Source organism: Exophiala bonariae (assembly GCF_035927105.1).
Source record: "Exophiala bonariae strain CCFEE 5792 chromosome Unknown scaffold_2, whole genome shotgun sequence".
Classification (NCBI taxonomy): Eukaryota; Fungi; Ascomycota; class Eurotiomycetes; order Chaetothyriales; family Herpotrichiellaceae; genus Exophiala; species Exophiala bonariae.
Window position 1 is genome coordinate 641887 of NW_027042477.1, and position 14125 is coordinate 656011.

At 50.4% G+C, this 14125-nt stretch overlaps 6 protein-coding genes across 6 annotated transcripts; 3 read left to right on the plus strand and 3 right to left on the minus strand.

Moving 5' to 3' along the window:
* Positions 1-1972: 1972 nt before the first annotated feature.
* LTR84_004743 (uncharacterized protein) lies at positions 1973-3505 on the plus strand (the record flags this gene model as incomplete). Its single annotated transcript, XM_064848318.1, has 1 exon — positions 1973-3505. One exon carries the CDS (start codon positions 1973-1975, stop codon positions 3503-3505), a length of 1533 nt encoding a protein of 510 aa, XP_064710942.1.
* Positions 3506-3717: 212 nt separating this feature from the next.
* LTR84_004744 (uncharacterized protein) lies at positions 3718-6021 on the minus strand (the record flags this gene model as incomplete). Its single annotated transcript, XM_064848319.1, has 1 exon — positions 3718-6021. The coding sequence occupies one exon, from the start codon at positions 6019-6021 to the stop codon at positions 3718-3720; it is 2304 nt and encodes a 767-aa protein (XP_064710943.1).
* A 597-nt stretch (positions 6022-6618) lies between these two features.
* LTR84_004745 (uncharacterized protein) lies at positions 6619-8199 on the minus strand (the record flags this gene model as incomplete). The annotated part of the gene is made up of 2 exons (XM_064848320.1): positions 6619-8122; positions 8186-8199. The coding sequence occupies 2 exons, from the start codon at positions 8197-8199 to the stop codon at positions 6619-6621; spliced, it is 1518 nt and encodes a 505-aa protein (XP_064710944.1).
* Positions 8200-9137: 938 nt separating this feature from the next.
* On the plus strand, positions 9138-11141 carry LTR84_004746 (uncharacterized protein; the record flags this gene model as incomplete). The annotated part of the gene is made up of 5 exons (XM_064848321.1): positions 9138-9179; positions 9236-9582; positions 9634-10071; positions 10120-10385; positions 10435-11141. 5 exons carry the CDS (start codon positions 9138-9140, stop codon positions 11139-11141), a joined length of 1800 nt encoding a protein of 599 aa, XP_064710945.1.
* Positions 11142-11303: 162 nt separating this feature from the next.
* Positions 11304-11969, minus strand: LTR84_004747 (uncharacterized protein; the record flags this gene model as incomplete). Its single annotated transcript, XM_064848322.1, has 1 exon — positions 11304-11969. The coding sequence occupies one exon, from the start codon at positions 11967-11969 to the stop codon at positions 11304-11306; it is 666 nt and encodes a 221-aa protein (XP_064710946.1).
* A 337-nt stretch (positions 11970-12306) lies between these two features.
* Positions 12307-13524, plus strand: LTR84_004748 (uncharacterized protein; the record flags this gene model as incomplete). The annotated part of the gene is made up of 1 exon (XM_064848323.1): positions 12307-13524. One exon carries the CDS (start codon positions 12307-12309, stop codon positions 13522-13524), a length of 1218 nt encoding a protein of 405 aa, XP_064710947.1.
* Positions 13525-14125: the final 601 nt, after the last annotated feature.

The window sequence follows — 14125 nt, forward strand, 5'->3', positions numbered from 1 at the left end:
AAGCTGAAGCGGAATATTGGACTTGTTTTCGAAGGAGTACGAGGGACCAGTGCCAGTGGCAATTTACAACGAGTAGTTGCAACGGAGAACCTTTGGAGCACTTTAACACATAATTCGTACGACTATCCAGGTGCCCAGATATTACCGAGTGCCTGAGAATGCCAGTGTCTTGTTAATCGGCACGTTACAATGGTGGTTGAGTTGCATTACAATGCAAACTAGTTCGACTCCTCTTTTCTTTTCTTTTTCCCATGCTTGCCCTTGTTGAATTGCTTGAAATCCTTAGGTCCGTTAGGCAAGTGGTATCCGTACTCCGTTAAGGTAGGCACGATCCCTTCAAAGTTCAGCATGCATGTGTCTTTCCCTTCCTGCTAATAACACGTGCATTAAAAGTAACGTGGGAATAGGGACCCCCTCCCCCAAATCATGGCCACTAGCCCAATAATCTTCCCACGCTTGGTGAGTACCCGTACCCGTAGTGCCTAAATTCACGAGCCTGTCGAGAACCATATCGGCTTTCCCCGTTTCAACTAGCACTCATTTGATCTGGCACGTAGATGAGGGCAATTTAGAGGCCGTCCCGCTCATTCTCTAGGGATCTCGGGCCAACGAACCCCCAAGGGTTATGCCCACGGACCGCAAGTCAGTCGCGGCCACAGGCATACTTATTACCTACTCCGTCGACACTAAGCGTTCTGTATTTGAACTACCTAGGTAACTAACAGTTTAGCACAGTTAGATAATGCAACCGTCAAGACATCCAGACTTGCAATCCTCAAGCCTGAGTTTGCCTCTTTATCTCCCCGCACTCCTTTCCCCCGTAAGAGTCTCTATGCCTAGGTACCTAGGTAGGTAGCCTGTCGTAGGTATTCATTTAGGGTACCTAGGTATCAACCCATCCGTAATTGCTACCCTGAACAGTGCATGATCCTCTCCATTATCGCCAATTCGGCTTCGACCAAATAGGCTGGACGGAACAAGGATCCTAGGTTGCCTGTCTCGTTGTCTATCCGTGCGCCGTAGCATATTTGACGTCTCTGCTCCAGAGTTCTGCCCCCATTTCCACAAGTCCTGGTCGTCCCAAGACTGTGGTTCTATGCAAATGACTGGCCCGCGTCCCATCTTCATGCATGCACCACTGCACGCCAACCTAGGCTTGTACCTCTGCTTCGTACCCGTCGACAGGCATGGTTGTGCAGAGTCACCCAATGACACGACCAGGTCCATCACGCACGATATCTGCCCTTCACTGATTTCCAGGTCCCCATCGCTGGTGTGCAGTCAAGTTATCAACCCAACCTTTCATTGCCTAACCGTGTCCCACCTAGAATCTGGGATCTCTCGCTTACTACCCTGTCAGGCCCATTGCTATCAAAGAATTGTACGTCAAACTGCTACCTCCTACACGAGACTCTCCCTCAAACTGTCATTGCCTCTATTTATTGATCCCCCATCGGACCTGATTTCCTCATCAGGCTGCAGCTTTATTGGGCCTCACCATTGTTTTATTTCAACCAATCTCTGCTTCTCGCTGTTGTGCAGTTGAGATCTCAACCATCATCAACATCTCCATAACTCATCGCCATGCCCAATCTCATCGTGACGTTTATTGACCGCCATTCTATCTGCGTAATCAATATGGCAGTAGTGTTTCGTAATCACAGCATTTCTCCGCGACGTGACAAGACCTCATCCAAGTTTTGCGGACGCTGGGTTAGCTCGCTGAAAGTACAACTTGCCTTCCAAGGTTCGTCCCAGGCTGGGGTATTTGGTGCCAAGGTTTCAATGACTCAGCAACTCCTCAAGCTTTCTCGGATAATCTTCGGCCACATCACTCCGTTGGACTTCCATGATTTTTTTTCGATGCGGTATCCAAGTTCCCACTGCAGTCTGGTACTGCAGCCTTGAACACAACAACAAACGCCACATTCGGCTCCTGCAGAGGTATACACCCGGCATCTAAATGTCAAAAATGGCAGCCTCACGTAGTCACAATCCCCTCGAACATGACATCTCCTCCGCTGGGGGCCGTCTGCGCACGAAATCAATTACCGGCAAGAGGAAATCTCGGTCCGATGAAAATGCTCATGGAGATGGATACATTGACGCCCGCTCTTCGAGTAAGATCCTGGCAATAGCACAAGACCTCGCAGATGAAGATGCCGAGGATGGAAAAATAATCGCCAGACCTGTCGCCTCCCCACATGCCGCATTTGGCTTTGATTCAAGATTCGCTGGAGACGAGGAGGATCGAGATGCAGGACAATCTTCGGAAGAGGACGAGTGGGTTCCAGATGAAGAGGAGGAAATTGTGGTAGATGATGACATGGATCCCGAAGATCTGGCTGTCTACAAAAAGTTTTTGAATCAAGGGGAGGATCTCGCCGACTTTGCCCCCAGCATGGCCAATCTTTCAACCGGAAACAAAGGAGATTTCTCTGATTTATCGCCCTCACAAGCTGATCCCGACGAGGAGGGCCAGACAACCAATCTCACCGACCTAATTCTTCGACGGATTGCTGAGAAAGAGGCTTTAGATGCTGCCCGGGCATCCGGCCAACAGCCAGCATTCGTACCACCCCCTGATGCCGTCGAAATTCCAGCCAAAGTCGCCGAGACATTTACCAGAGTCGGTCAACTTCTTTCTCGATACAAATCCGGGCCACTTCCAAAGCCATTCAAAGTCCTCCCTACCTTGCCGCAATGGCCCGATCTCTTGTCCATGACTCGACCAGACCAATGGACGCCCCATGCAGTATACCGTGCCACCAAAATTTTCATCTCAGCCCCGGCATCAACCGGGCAATTCTTCTGCACCGAAGTTCTCTTGGAACGAGTGCGGGAAGACATTCAAGAGACCAAGAAACTCAACGTGCATCTGTACAATGCTCTCAAGGCGGCTTTCTACCGACCAAGCGCGTTCTTCAAAGGCTTTCTATTTCCCTTGGTCGAATCCAGCTGCACTTTACGCGAAGCACATATAATCTCCAGTGTTCTTGCAAAGATCAAAATCCCCGTCCTCCACTCAGCAGCGGCATTACTGAGACTGTGCGAAATCTGTGCCGAGCAAACCAGCAGCATCAACAGCGAAGCGGCCGGCTCGGCCAACATCTTCATTCGAATCCTGTTGGCCAAAAAGTACGCACTGCCATACAAGGTGGTCGACGCACTGGTGTTCCACTTCCTCCGGTTCCGGGCGAGCAAGGATCCGAACGGTGAAGAATCGGCCGGGCTGGGCAGCAAAGAAGCCAAGTTGCCGGTGTTGTGGCACCAGAGTCTCTTGATCTTTGCCCAGACCTACCGGAACGAAATTACCGAGGATCAGAGGGAGGCATTGCTGGATTTGTTGCTGGCCAGAGGCCACAAAGATATTGGTCCTGAGGTGAGGCGGGAGTTGCTCGCCGGGAGGAATAGATCTGGGCTGGAACAGGGCGACTCGATGGTCGTGGATAGTGGTGGAGAGAAAAGAGACGACGGCGATGATACCATGGAAATCACAAATTAAAACGGAATGGACATATTGGCTCCTTCCTGTGTACTATGCCGAGCTTGCTTGATGGTTGCTCAATAGACATCTGATAGGGAGTCCTTTGGACTAACGAATGATGAGACGATGAACCCTTCCTCGTACTTGACACCAATGGCTACTGGATGTCCAATTTCTTGATGAAACATGCGCATAGAAATGCAACCGACCGATATAGTCGAACACACGTCTCATCTCAGAATCTCCCACCAACTAACCGGATCAATATCAATGGTATAATGCGACAAATCCGTGTTCACAGAGCCAAGCTCATCCCCATTTTTATCCGCGCCATCATCACCACTCAAAACAACGTCAGCCACACCGGCCGTAACACTGTCTACCTGAGACGACACAACGCAACCCGACCACAACTCCCCTTGCTCTGCCTTTCCGTCTCGCGCTACAGCACCTTTCGCGGCATGATGGAAGCCTCTCTCCGCCAAGCCCACATGCGTGACCATTCTTGCCGCACCAACAACCATCAGACTCACACCACTACTCGTGTCTACCCGGCGCAGCACGAGCGTCTGCTGCAGGCCGGTGAACTGGGCGATGAGATCGCCGGCGCGCGCCTCCGTACACGCGAACCCGACGCGTACTGGGTCGACGCCCTGCCCGGGGAGTGATTCAATGATGATGCTGGGCTTGTGGAGTTCGGCGTTATGGTGTGCTCGTTTCTCGTGGGCCGAGAGCGCGATGTGCTGGAGCGGAATTTTGTTCATGTGGGTTGCGATTGGAGTTTGGTCGGACGAGGAGCTTTCCTCTGTGCGCTGGGAGTAGTTGTACAGTGTGTGGAGGGTATCGCTGGCGTGTTCAGCCATGTACACGATGTTGTCGATCATGTCAACCGGAAGAGGCGCGCGGACGGGACGGCCTGTCGGTGTGGTTGCGCCAGAGGATCCTGCGCCCGTTAATGTTGCTGTCGGCTCACCAAGAGCAGCATTGAAGGAGGACTTTCTTCGCGATGGTGACGATGTCGATGCTGGCTCGGCCAAGCCTGAGTTGAATGAAGATTTGCGTCGAGAAGGCGATGAGAGAGCAGTGAAAGTCATTGCTGGGGTGAGTCCTGATACTGAACCTGAAGACGAGAGCCTCGTTGCCAGCGATTTTCGCTTTATGTCGTGTCCGACGTACCGCGCCCAGTCGACTTGTTCGAGCCGCTGACGTAAATCACGCATGCTGGTCCAGCCGGGCAGTACTTCAGAGATGATGTTTATGTAGTCTGGGCGGAGCGGAGTGGTTGATTGTAACCGGCGTAGTTCCAGACTTGACAGGGGTGAAGGCGGAGCGGTCACTTTTGCCTCTCGTTGTTGCTGTTGAGTGAGATAATTGACATATGATTTGAGATCAGTTTCGGTCAATTCAAGGGATTTCTGCGTCAGATATACCGCTTGCAGTGTTGAGTTTCCTGGATTTGCTGGGGACAACAAGTAATCGAACACTTCGAAGTAGACCTCTAAAATGTGTTTCGAGTAGTCCGGCCTTGGGCCGCTATGAGTGATTGTGTCAGGTGGAATCACCTTCTCACCACAATCATCGGCAATTCCCAGGATCCCGTAGATCTTATCCCTTCGCTCCGCACATCTAGAATCGTAGAACTCAGATATCAACTCTTCTAGTGTCGACGACGTGTGGAAAATCCTCCGCGTCGTCAGACGCACGGGCAAAGTCTGCATGAACTGAGTCGTAAACATTGGCAGCACGAATTGTTGTTGCTGGGAGGCCGTCGAGACTTTTCTCATCATCCTCACGACATCCTCAAAACAGGACCACTCCAGACTGGCCGTGCCACAGAGGACCTGGATATTGCTCGCCTGAAGAAACTCCTGGATGATCCAGGTTCGCGTCCAGTACGTACCCCGGCATAGCTCGAGCACATTTGCCCAGCGTTGGACAGACGCCTCCGTCAGAAACTGCTGACGGAACTTGGCCACGACATCACTCTCGTCTACAATGGCACCACGACCGCGCTTACCCTGGCCAAAGGTCGCCATTTCGCCGATGAACTCGAGCACCCGCGCCTGCCGACGATCATCACTCGGAAGACCAAGCCACACGATGGCCGTGACAGCTTTATCATAGATGTTGCCCATGAGCTGGACGTGGAAATTCCGCTCCTCGAGGTTCTTCTGGTCGATACAAAGGGCATCGATCCAAAGAAATCGACTCTCGCCTCTCTGCCGTAAATGCCAGAGTAGATGCCACAAGTTCTGCCGAACGTGGAACGGCCGTCCGTTGACGCGGATGGGCCGCGTCGCAAGTGCAGAGCCCCATGTGTATGAAATGGCTACATATTGAGGCAGCCGATGGATGGCGTATTGTGTGATACGCAGTGAGATGATGTCTTTCTGCGACTTGTTGTTGGCGTTGCCGATCCCACTGGTGGTAGTCGTGCTACCACTACCGCTGCCCGACGTATTGCCCTGGATCTGCAGTAGTCGCATGAACCCACCAGGGAGCTTTAGCCTCTCATGGCGGAACTCGTCGTTCATGCTTTCTGTCGACGTCCGTTTGACGTCCGTCCGGCTTTCGATCGACAACCCCCCAGCTCTCGGTATCGAAAACACGTGTATTGTAATTGTCGCCCCGCTGGAGTTTAATATCGCTTTCGTCGCAGGGAGGTGCCAGATGTTCCAAGGCTGAGCCCTCCCCACAGACCTAGCCAAATGGTGATGCTTGCAATGATCCCTGATCAGGCTTTGGTCGGAAAAGGGGCATCGGGGACCAATGGAACCCTCAGCACCATTTTGGTTGATTCATTTCCGCTTTGGACAATTTCTCGAAGAATGAAATAACTGACAAGCCCTTCAAACAATAGACTGTCATCTTTCGAACGATGGTTGAACTTTGTCTGTCGGTAAGCAGTGAACTAGCAGAAAATTGAGATTGTTTGGGGGCCATCCTGAAACAATATAATCTGGATCACGTGTTACATGGGTTGATGTATGATCCTCAGGTCAAAACAGCTGATTGCGGTCCGAATCTATTGGTATCGAGGTTTGGGGGTATGTATGCTACAGGGTTCACTATTGGTACACGATGCAGGTGCGAGCTGCAAGATTCGCCCATCACGGCTCCAACCGCACTCCCTAGACTCTCATCCGTTTTTTGAATTGCACGTTACGTGCCTTCTGTCGATGATGGAAACGCTCAAGTACATTCTGAGCGAAATACAAGACCGAATAGTCGTCACCGTATTGGCCAATCGCCTGCATACCTATAGATATCTCAGGTGTCCATGGGTGGTCTGGGTGTTCTGGAGCTCGGACTGAAATTGCCGGTAGACCTGCCAAACTCGCCGGGACGGTGAAGACATCATTCATGTAAGACTCAATAGGGGTGGTCGACTCCAGATAATCGATATGGGGAGGAGGTGTTGGTGCCGTAGGACAAATGATCAGATCGACCCCATTTTCTACCACATGGGCATCACTCTGTAAAGGATTTGGCATCCGGAACACCGAATCAAAATCCTTCTGGACCATTCGACGGATCTTCTGAGCTTGGATGAAATAGTTATCCATTGCACCTGCGCTGAGACTATAGGTACCCAGAAGAATTCGCCTCTGGACTTCTGGACCGAAATTCTTGAAACGATGTTGGGCATAGAGCTGCCCATCACCATCATCCGTATCGTGCGATCGCTTCTCCCCATAACGAACACCATCATATTTGGCTAAATTGGATGAAGCTTCAGCGGGTGCTAAAATGTAGTATGCTGATAGAGCATGCTTCGTCGATGGTAAGGATATCGGGACGATCTCACAGTCCTGGGATTGTAGGTAACTCAGAGTTGCTACCCAAGACCAGCGAACCAAAGGGTGCATTTCTGCTATGTTATATTCCAGTGGTACCCCGATACGTCGCCTCCGGTTGCTGTTCCGTTGGTGCGCATAAATTCGTGAGCGTTCTTTTGTTGCACCCAGGGTGAGCTCCTCAGGCTTCCCATTTTTAGTATCATAGGTGTTATACACAACGGCACTGCCTGTAGCGCTAATCCTCCGTTCTGACTTGGAATGCATGATTCGTTTACGTGAATCTCTGGTCAGACAGGTTGGGTCTTTGTTGTCGGGTCGGTCAAGGATATCAAATGTCCGCCGGGCTTCGTCTGCCGTTCGCGTAATGATGCCAACGGTGTCGAGTGAATTGGCATATGGAATGACGCCATTACGAGATATGCGCCCATACGAGGGTTTGAACCCACAAAGCCCCATATAGGCTGCAGGTAGCCTCACTGAGCCTCCTGTGTCTGTGCCGATGCCAATATGTGCCAGTTTCGCGGCGACAGCCAAAGCACTTCCGCCGGAGCTGCCACCAACTGAAAGTGCATCTGCATCTGCTTTTCCGCGGACAGAACCACCATTGGTAACAGGGCCAAATGCAGAGTTCCTCGAGTGAGAGCCCATGCCAAATTCATCCATGTTGGTTTTTGCCAGGACTACCAAGCCTGCCTGCTCGAGCAGTTGGCTGACCGTTGCATCGCGAGGGGCTTGAAATTCACGTAGAATATCCGAAGCGCATGTGGTAGGTAGACTTTGGGTATTGATGTTATCCTTGACGACAACGGTGTAGCCATGCAGTGCGGATCTCAATCTGCCTGAGTGACCACGTCAGTCATTGGCCACAACCACGTTTTTCTTCGCCTGATGTACTTACGGTAATGGTGCCATTGTTTTGATTTCCGATGACTCTCCTGATTTATCAAGGCATGGCGCAGTAACGATTTCGGTGCACCACCGACATCCTTTATAACAGAGGTATATGGATTTCCATAATGTGCATTGATTTGGGAGCGTGAGAGCAACGCTAAGGTTTCTCGGTACAGTGATACATGCCTGTTATCACGCCGACCCCGGCCTATACGCATCAGCCTCAAGGAATGCGTACACTGACGCTCAAGTGACTAAAATCATCAACCAGGATAATGGGGATTCCAAGCTGCGGTCAATTTATCCTCAGGATTTGTAGATAATATAGCAGCGAGATTATTTGACTATCAAGGTCGAGGATTGTTGCCGCTTTCACGATTGCCATGGCGAACTTGAATGCCGAGGTTCAAGCGGGGAACCAACCTACTCGTCGCATGAGAATGCCTCGAGGGCAATTAGCAGACTACCGACCGTTACTCTACTATGTATTGTCTAATTTCAGTTCATTTGTCATGAAATGCTCCGGTCGAAAGAACACTTCAGCAAGTCCTTCTATAACGTTGCCCGATTGTGAGTGTTCGTGGTGCCTCATTGATCTAGCCAAATTCGAAATCAAAGACCAATTAAACAGGTATGGCGTCGCGACCGGTCTAGCTGTGATTCAAGGTCGCTATACGCATGAGATCCGATCGTAACCTGGGTCTCATCATGTGAGAGGCTTGTAGAATTGGAGCACTTTCCTTGTTTGGTTGAGAAGAGCGGAGAGCCGAAACCATGGATGGTCCATCCCCAGCTGGCAGGGGAAATAAGATCAAGGCCTGTGATCAATGCAGGCAACTGAAAGCAAGTATAGAACACATAACTAATGAGCTGGAGAGGCTAACCTGGCTCTAGTTGAGGTGCGATGCTCGGGAGAACTACTCCGAACCATGCTCTCGATGCAAACGCTTCGGGCGAGAATGCATCCTCTCAAAGAATTTCAGGAGGGTCAAGCGACAAACGTGCGTGGAATCCTTGTTTATCCGAATCGGTGATGCTGATACTACATTCCAGTAAGTCGGAACTTCAGGCTGAGTTAGATTTCCTTCGTCAACGAGTGGACACGTCCTCCTCGTCGCATCGTTCATCTACCCTCCCAACCGCCATCACCAACAACTCTTTTCAACCACAAAACTCCAGTACTCCACAGAGCCAGGTCAGCAGTTTGGCGACTTCCGATGGAGTTTCACAGGGACTTCCAAGTATGCCCGTTCCGAGTCCTGGAAGCCTGCTACCTGGGCCGCCTCTATCGGGAATGAATCTCTTTCCCCCCAAACCCCCGGCTATTGACTCCAGTACTACGCAAGGTCAGTCACTTCAAGATCTGACTGTCGATCCCCGAGATATAGACGGATGTTTCTCCTTGTGAGTACTGGCTCTGAGATTTATCACCTTTAAAATCTAATAACAGGCCAGATTCTTCAAACACTACTTGCGGTACGCTCCCATTTTCGATACTGAGATGCTCCCAAATGAGTGCTACTCTTTGTCACCGTTTCTATTCTGGACGATCATCGCGATAGGAGCGAGAAGGTATTCCAAAGACCCGACATTGATCCTCTCCCTCTCGTCTAAAGTGACGAAACTGGCAAAGAATGCGATATTTGCCACAGAGAAAGTACTACCTACAATACAGGCACTAATATTGCTGTGCCATTGGACAATGCCCGTCGATACCTTGCAAAAGGATCTGACACCGATGCTTGCTGGGGGTTTACTACAGCTGGCTCAAAACGTGGGCCTGCATGTCTTTGGCTCTGCCCATGATTTTTCAAGAGTACCTCTGCGGTACGATGCTGAGCAGAGAAGTTTTCGCTTCAAACTCTGGTCGATATGTCTTGTAGTTTGCCAAAGGTACGTTCCGCAGTGATTCAAAAGATCAGAGTTGATGCAGTGTAACAGGACGAACAATACACGTGGGTTACCACCCATCATATTCCAAGATACATATGGCCATGCTGGGTTCAGGGAAGATCCTTGCTCACTATTGCCCCCGGGCGTTCTGTTCCAGAAGAAGTTATCGGGACTGCACAGTGAGGCAAATCTTGCAATTCAAAGAGATGCACTGTCCCAGAACACGAGCGATCGAGCCTTTGTTCTGCAATCAACTGTAGATGTCTGGTTAGCCCGCCTGGAGCAACTAGGGAATGATTGTCCATCTAAAACTGGTGAGACCAAGCTATCCTCGTTACTGGGTCGTTGACTAACTGCTTTAAGACCAGTTCTATTTGCTGAATAGTCGGTTGGCAATATCGACATGTAATCTATTGGTTCCCGCGAGATACATTGCAGCAGGCATCCTGATTGGCATGTACGACCTTGCTTGCAGCGTTATCGAGGTCGCGCAAGACCTCGACGAAATAGAGAAATTCGCAGACTATGGGCCGTTCTCCAATCACACCGTCACGTTGTTAGCGGCATTTGTAATTCTGCGAATCGGGAAATCCCATTTACGCGAGAACATGGACCAGCAGCGTGGAAAGCGTTGTTTCTTCGCCACGATCGCCATGTCAAAGCGCCACAGCGTAAGGTCCGATGATATTGCTGCGCGGGTAAGCATCATCTTGCCACAATTATTCACCAGTAAAATGGTGATAAAGGGACCGGATGGGACACCAGACAGCCTGTGGCTTCGGTGTAGGAGCCGGCTTGGCTTCAGCATACTCTTTGATTGTCTCTGGCTCTGGCGCCAGGAATTTGGTGGTCAACCCGAGTCTTATGACAGAATCCCAGATGAGTCCACGATCAGTAAGGAGCCGCCAGTGATGAACAATGATCCTGCGCCGCTCCCGGAGAACCCGTTGAACCTCATGGGCCTGGACTGGTCGCCAGAGACCTTGTTACAGGATTTTCAGTGGCCGCAAATTGATGACCCCTTTTATACTGAATGGCAGAATATGGTCAACACGTCTAACCAAATGTGAGAGTGTCATGAGAGAGGCGGAATCTCTGGGCTGAAGGAGGAACACGAGAAACAGAACCATGAAGACAGTTCCAACCAGTAGGTTAGGTGTTGTAGATGAACAGGAGCGAAATGAGATAGTTGGTGGCGTCGTCATTGTTCATATTCGTGGAAAGTGTCCCATTCACGCCATCATGGCTTGTACCAACCACAATAGTCGGTCATCATTTTTCCATCCTGTATGATGGTAGAGCTCATTTCGAAGTGCGTGAAGCGGGTTCTCAGAGTCGCCATACTCGCTCCAGTAGTCGCTAGGTACAGTTATTGTGCCGTGGTCTGTCAACAGCTCAGTTACCCACCCACTTGTGGCGTGCATTACAGCTAGCAGGCTGTAGTCGTCTGCGGCAATCTTGGACCACAATAACACTTCGTTCTTGTAAAGATGCGGATCTCTCAAGCGGAAGCCGATAGCGAGCTTTCGGGCGTCGAGGATTGTGGTTTCTTTTGAGACGTCATAGGCCAGTATAACAACCCGAACTGCACCTTCTCGAAGTAGCCAATCCTTTCGCCGAAGAGCACTTTTATAGCTTTTTGAGCATGAAATGAATGGTGAGTTGAATTGTTGAGCCGTTCCTGGCCACGATCTCCTGTATCTTAGATGTTGCTCGGCCACATAACTATCTAGTGGTATTCCTGGGTCGCGAGAAGTTAGGTTTCCATGAGCATCGAAGCCTGGTGTGGAGTCGCGGACAACAGGGAATTCAGCCACCACGCGAAACACAATAAGATAAGGCTGTTGAGGGTGTCTCGACCATAAAAATTGATAACCACTGGGGATTCCAGCTGTCATGATGCGGAGTTTATCGTATGCCACCGCTTGTCAACCTCACAACATTAGATGTTGTACTCGGTATAGCGTCGTCCACACAACGTCCTCAAAATTACTCTGCCCTAGCGTAACACTACTCTAGCGCCCTAGTTTCCAGCGGCAGGTTTGGCGAAAAATGACATAGCTTCGCGGGATTAGCTTCCGAGCCCACTGTCCCTTCAAGCTCAAGTTGGAGGCGTGCACATGCGGAGAAGAACAATGATAGATTTCTTCGTTTTCAAGTTGCTTGCTATCTTAACGAGCCCAACAAGAGGACGCTGATGTGAGGTGGAAAATTTCCTCTGTATTATTCTGCGTTATGGCAGCGAGCAGTCGAATAGGTCAGCCATTGAAGGTGGCCACCAGAGTGCTTCTGCCACGATCTCGGCCAGTCTTTACCACACAAACCCCTAGTCTTCAGCGAAGAGCAATAAGCACTTACGGCTATACACAAGCGAAAGCTCTCGTGTTCTCCAAGTATGGCGAGCCACAGGATGTCCTATCACTTCATGGCCATTCCATCTCCCCTGCCGCCGGTACTAACGTTGTCGTTCGCATGCTGGTGGCTCCCATAAATCCAGCCGATATCAATCAAATACAAGGCGTATATCCCTCCAAACCCAACATGAGTACTGCCCTCGGTACCTCGGAACCCTCTGCTGTGGCTGGAAATGAAGGGGTGGCAGAAGTAATAAGCACAGGATCTGGGGTAAAGAGTTTGAGCAAAGGCGACTGGGTCATCATGAAACATGTCTCCCAGGGTACGTGGCGGACACACATGGACATTGACGAGAGCAGACTCATAAAAATCGATAACAAGGAGGGCCTGACACCTTTACAAGTCGGTACCGTCTCAGTCAATCCATGTACTGCCTATCGCATGTTACTGGACTCCGCGAAATGGAGCTTTCGTGGAGATGAGTGGTTCATTCAAAACGGTGCCAACAGCGGCGTGGGTCGAGCGGCGATACAACTCGGTAGGGAATGGGGTTTCAAAAGTATCAATGTCATTCGAGGACGCGAAGATAAGGACGAAGAGCAGAAACTTCGCCAAGAACTACTTGATATTGGAGCTACGAAAGTGATCACTGAAGAAGAACTTCAAAGTCGCGAAATCAGGGACCAGATCAAGGAATGGACCAATGGGGGCCGTGAAGAAGTCAAAGTCGGCCTCAACTGTGTTGGAGGCAAGCCAGCGACGGCACTTGCCAAGTTCTTGAGTCCTGGTGCGACAATGGTAACATATGGAGCCATGAGCAAACAACCCGTCATATTACCTGCATCACTACTGATCTTCAAGGAGATCTCATTCAATGGCTTTTGGGTCAGCAAGTGGAGTGATAGGCATCCCGATCAAAAGAAACAGACTGTTGAAGATGTTCTGAAATTGACACGGGAAGGAAAATTCAAAGACATTCCAGTACAAGAGTGCAATTGGGGCTGGAAAACGGATGCCGAAACTCTGAAGAAGGCCGTTCAAGGCACGTTGGGTGGCTTCCGAGCAGGGAAAGGAGTGTTCGTTTTTGAAGAAACCTGAGTCGACCGGGATTTTGAGACTATACACCACGGCCACACAAGAGGATCAGTGTCCCAAATAGGCATGCCACTCTGATTCACCATCTTCAACAGGTATTAGGATGACGGTGGATCGGCTCAAGCATTTCCAGCCATGCGATTACGCAGCAGGCAGGACCCTAATGGGTTAATGCTGCTCAGAGGGAGATGAAGGCAACTTCGAAGCTTGGCTAAAATAAGATTGTAACAGTAGTATATGACAGCATATAACCGGTCCCTGGTCTCGTGTAAGCCACGAGTATGTAAGCAAATAAAAAAAAGCTTTTATCACCCGCCATGGACCTGACCGTAAACATTCATCATCAAGGCATCTCCGATAGGCAAGGCTGAGAACCGAGCGCCGTATCAGCCGCTCAGCCATGCACTGTCGAGCAATTAAGCTCTAGTTATTTCCGCGCCTCGATCGCGAATCTTTGGCACTCGACTGCCTAAATAAGACTTCAACGCGGAAAGGCCGCGCACTTTGCCTGGCTCGCGAAAATATCCGAATAAAACACCCTTGCTTGAGTACAACGCCTCAGCATCATTGTCTGATTGTCCTTTTGGTGGCTGGAGAAGATCCT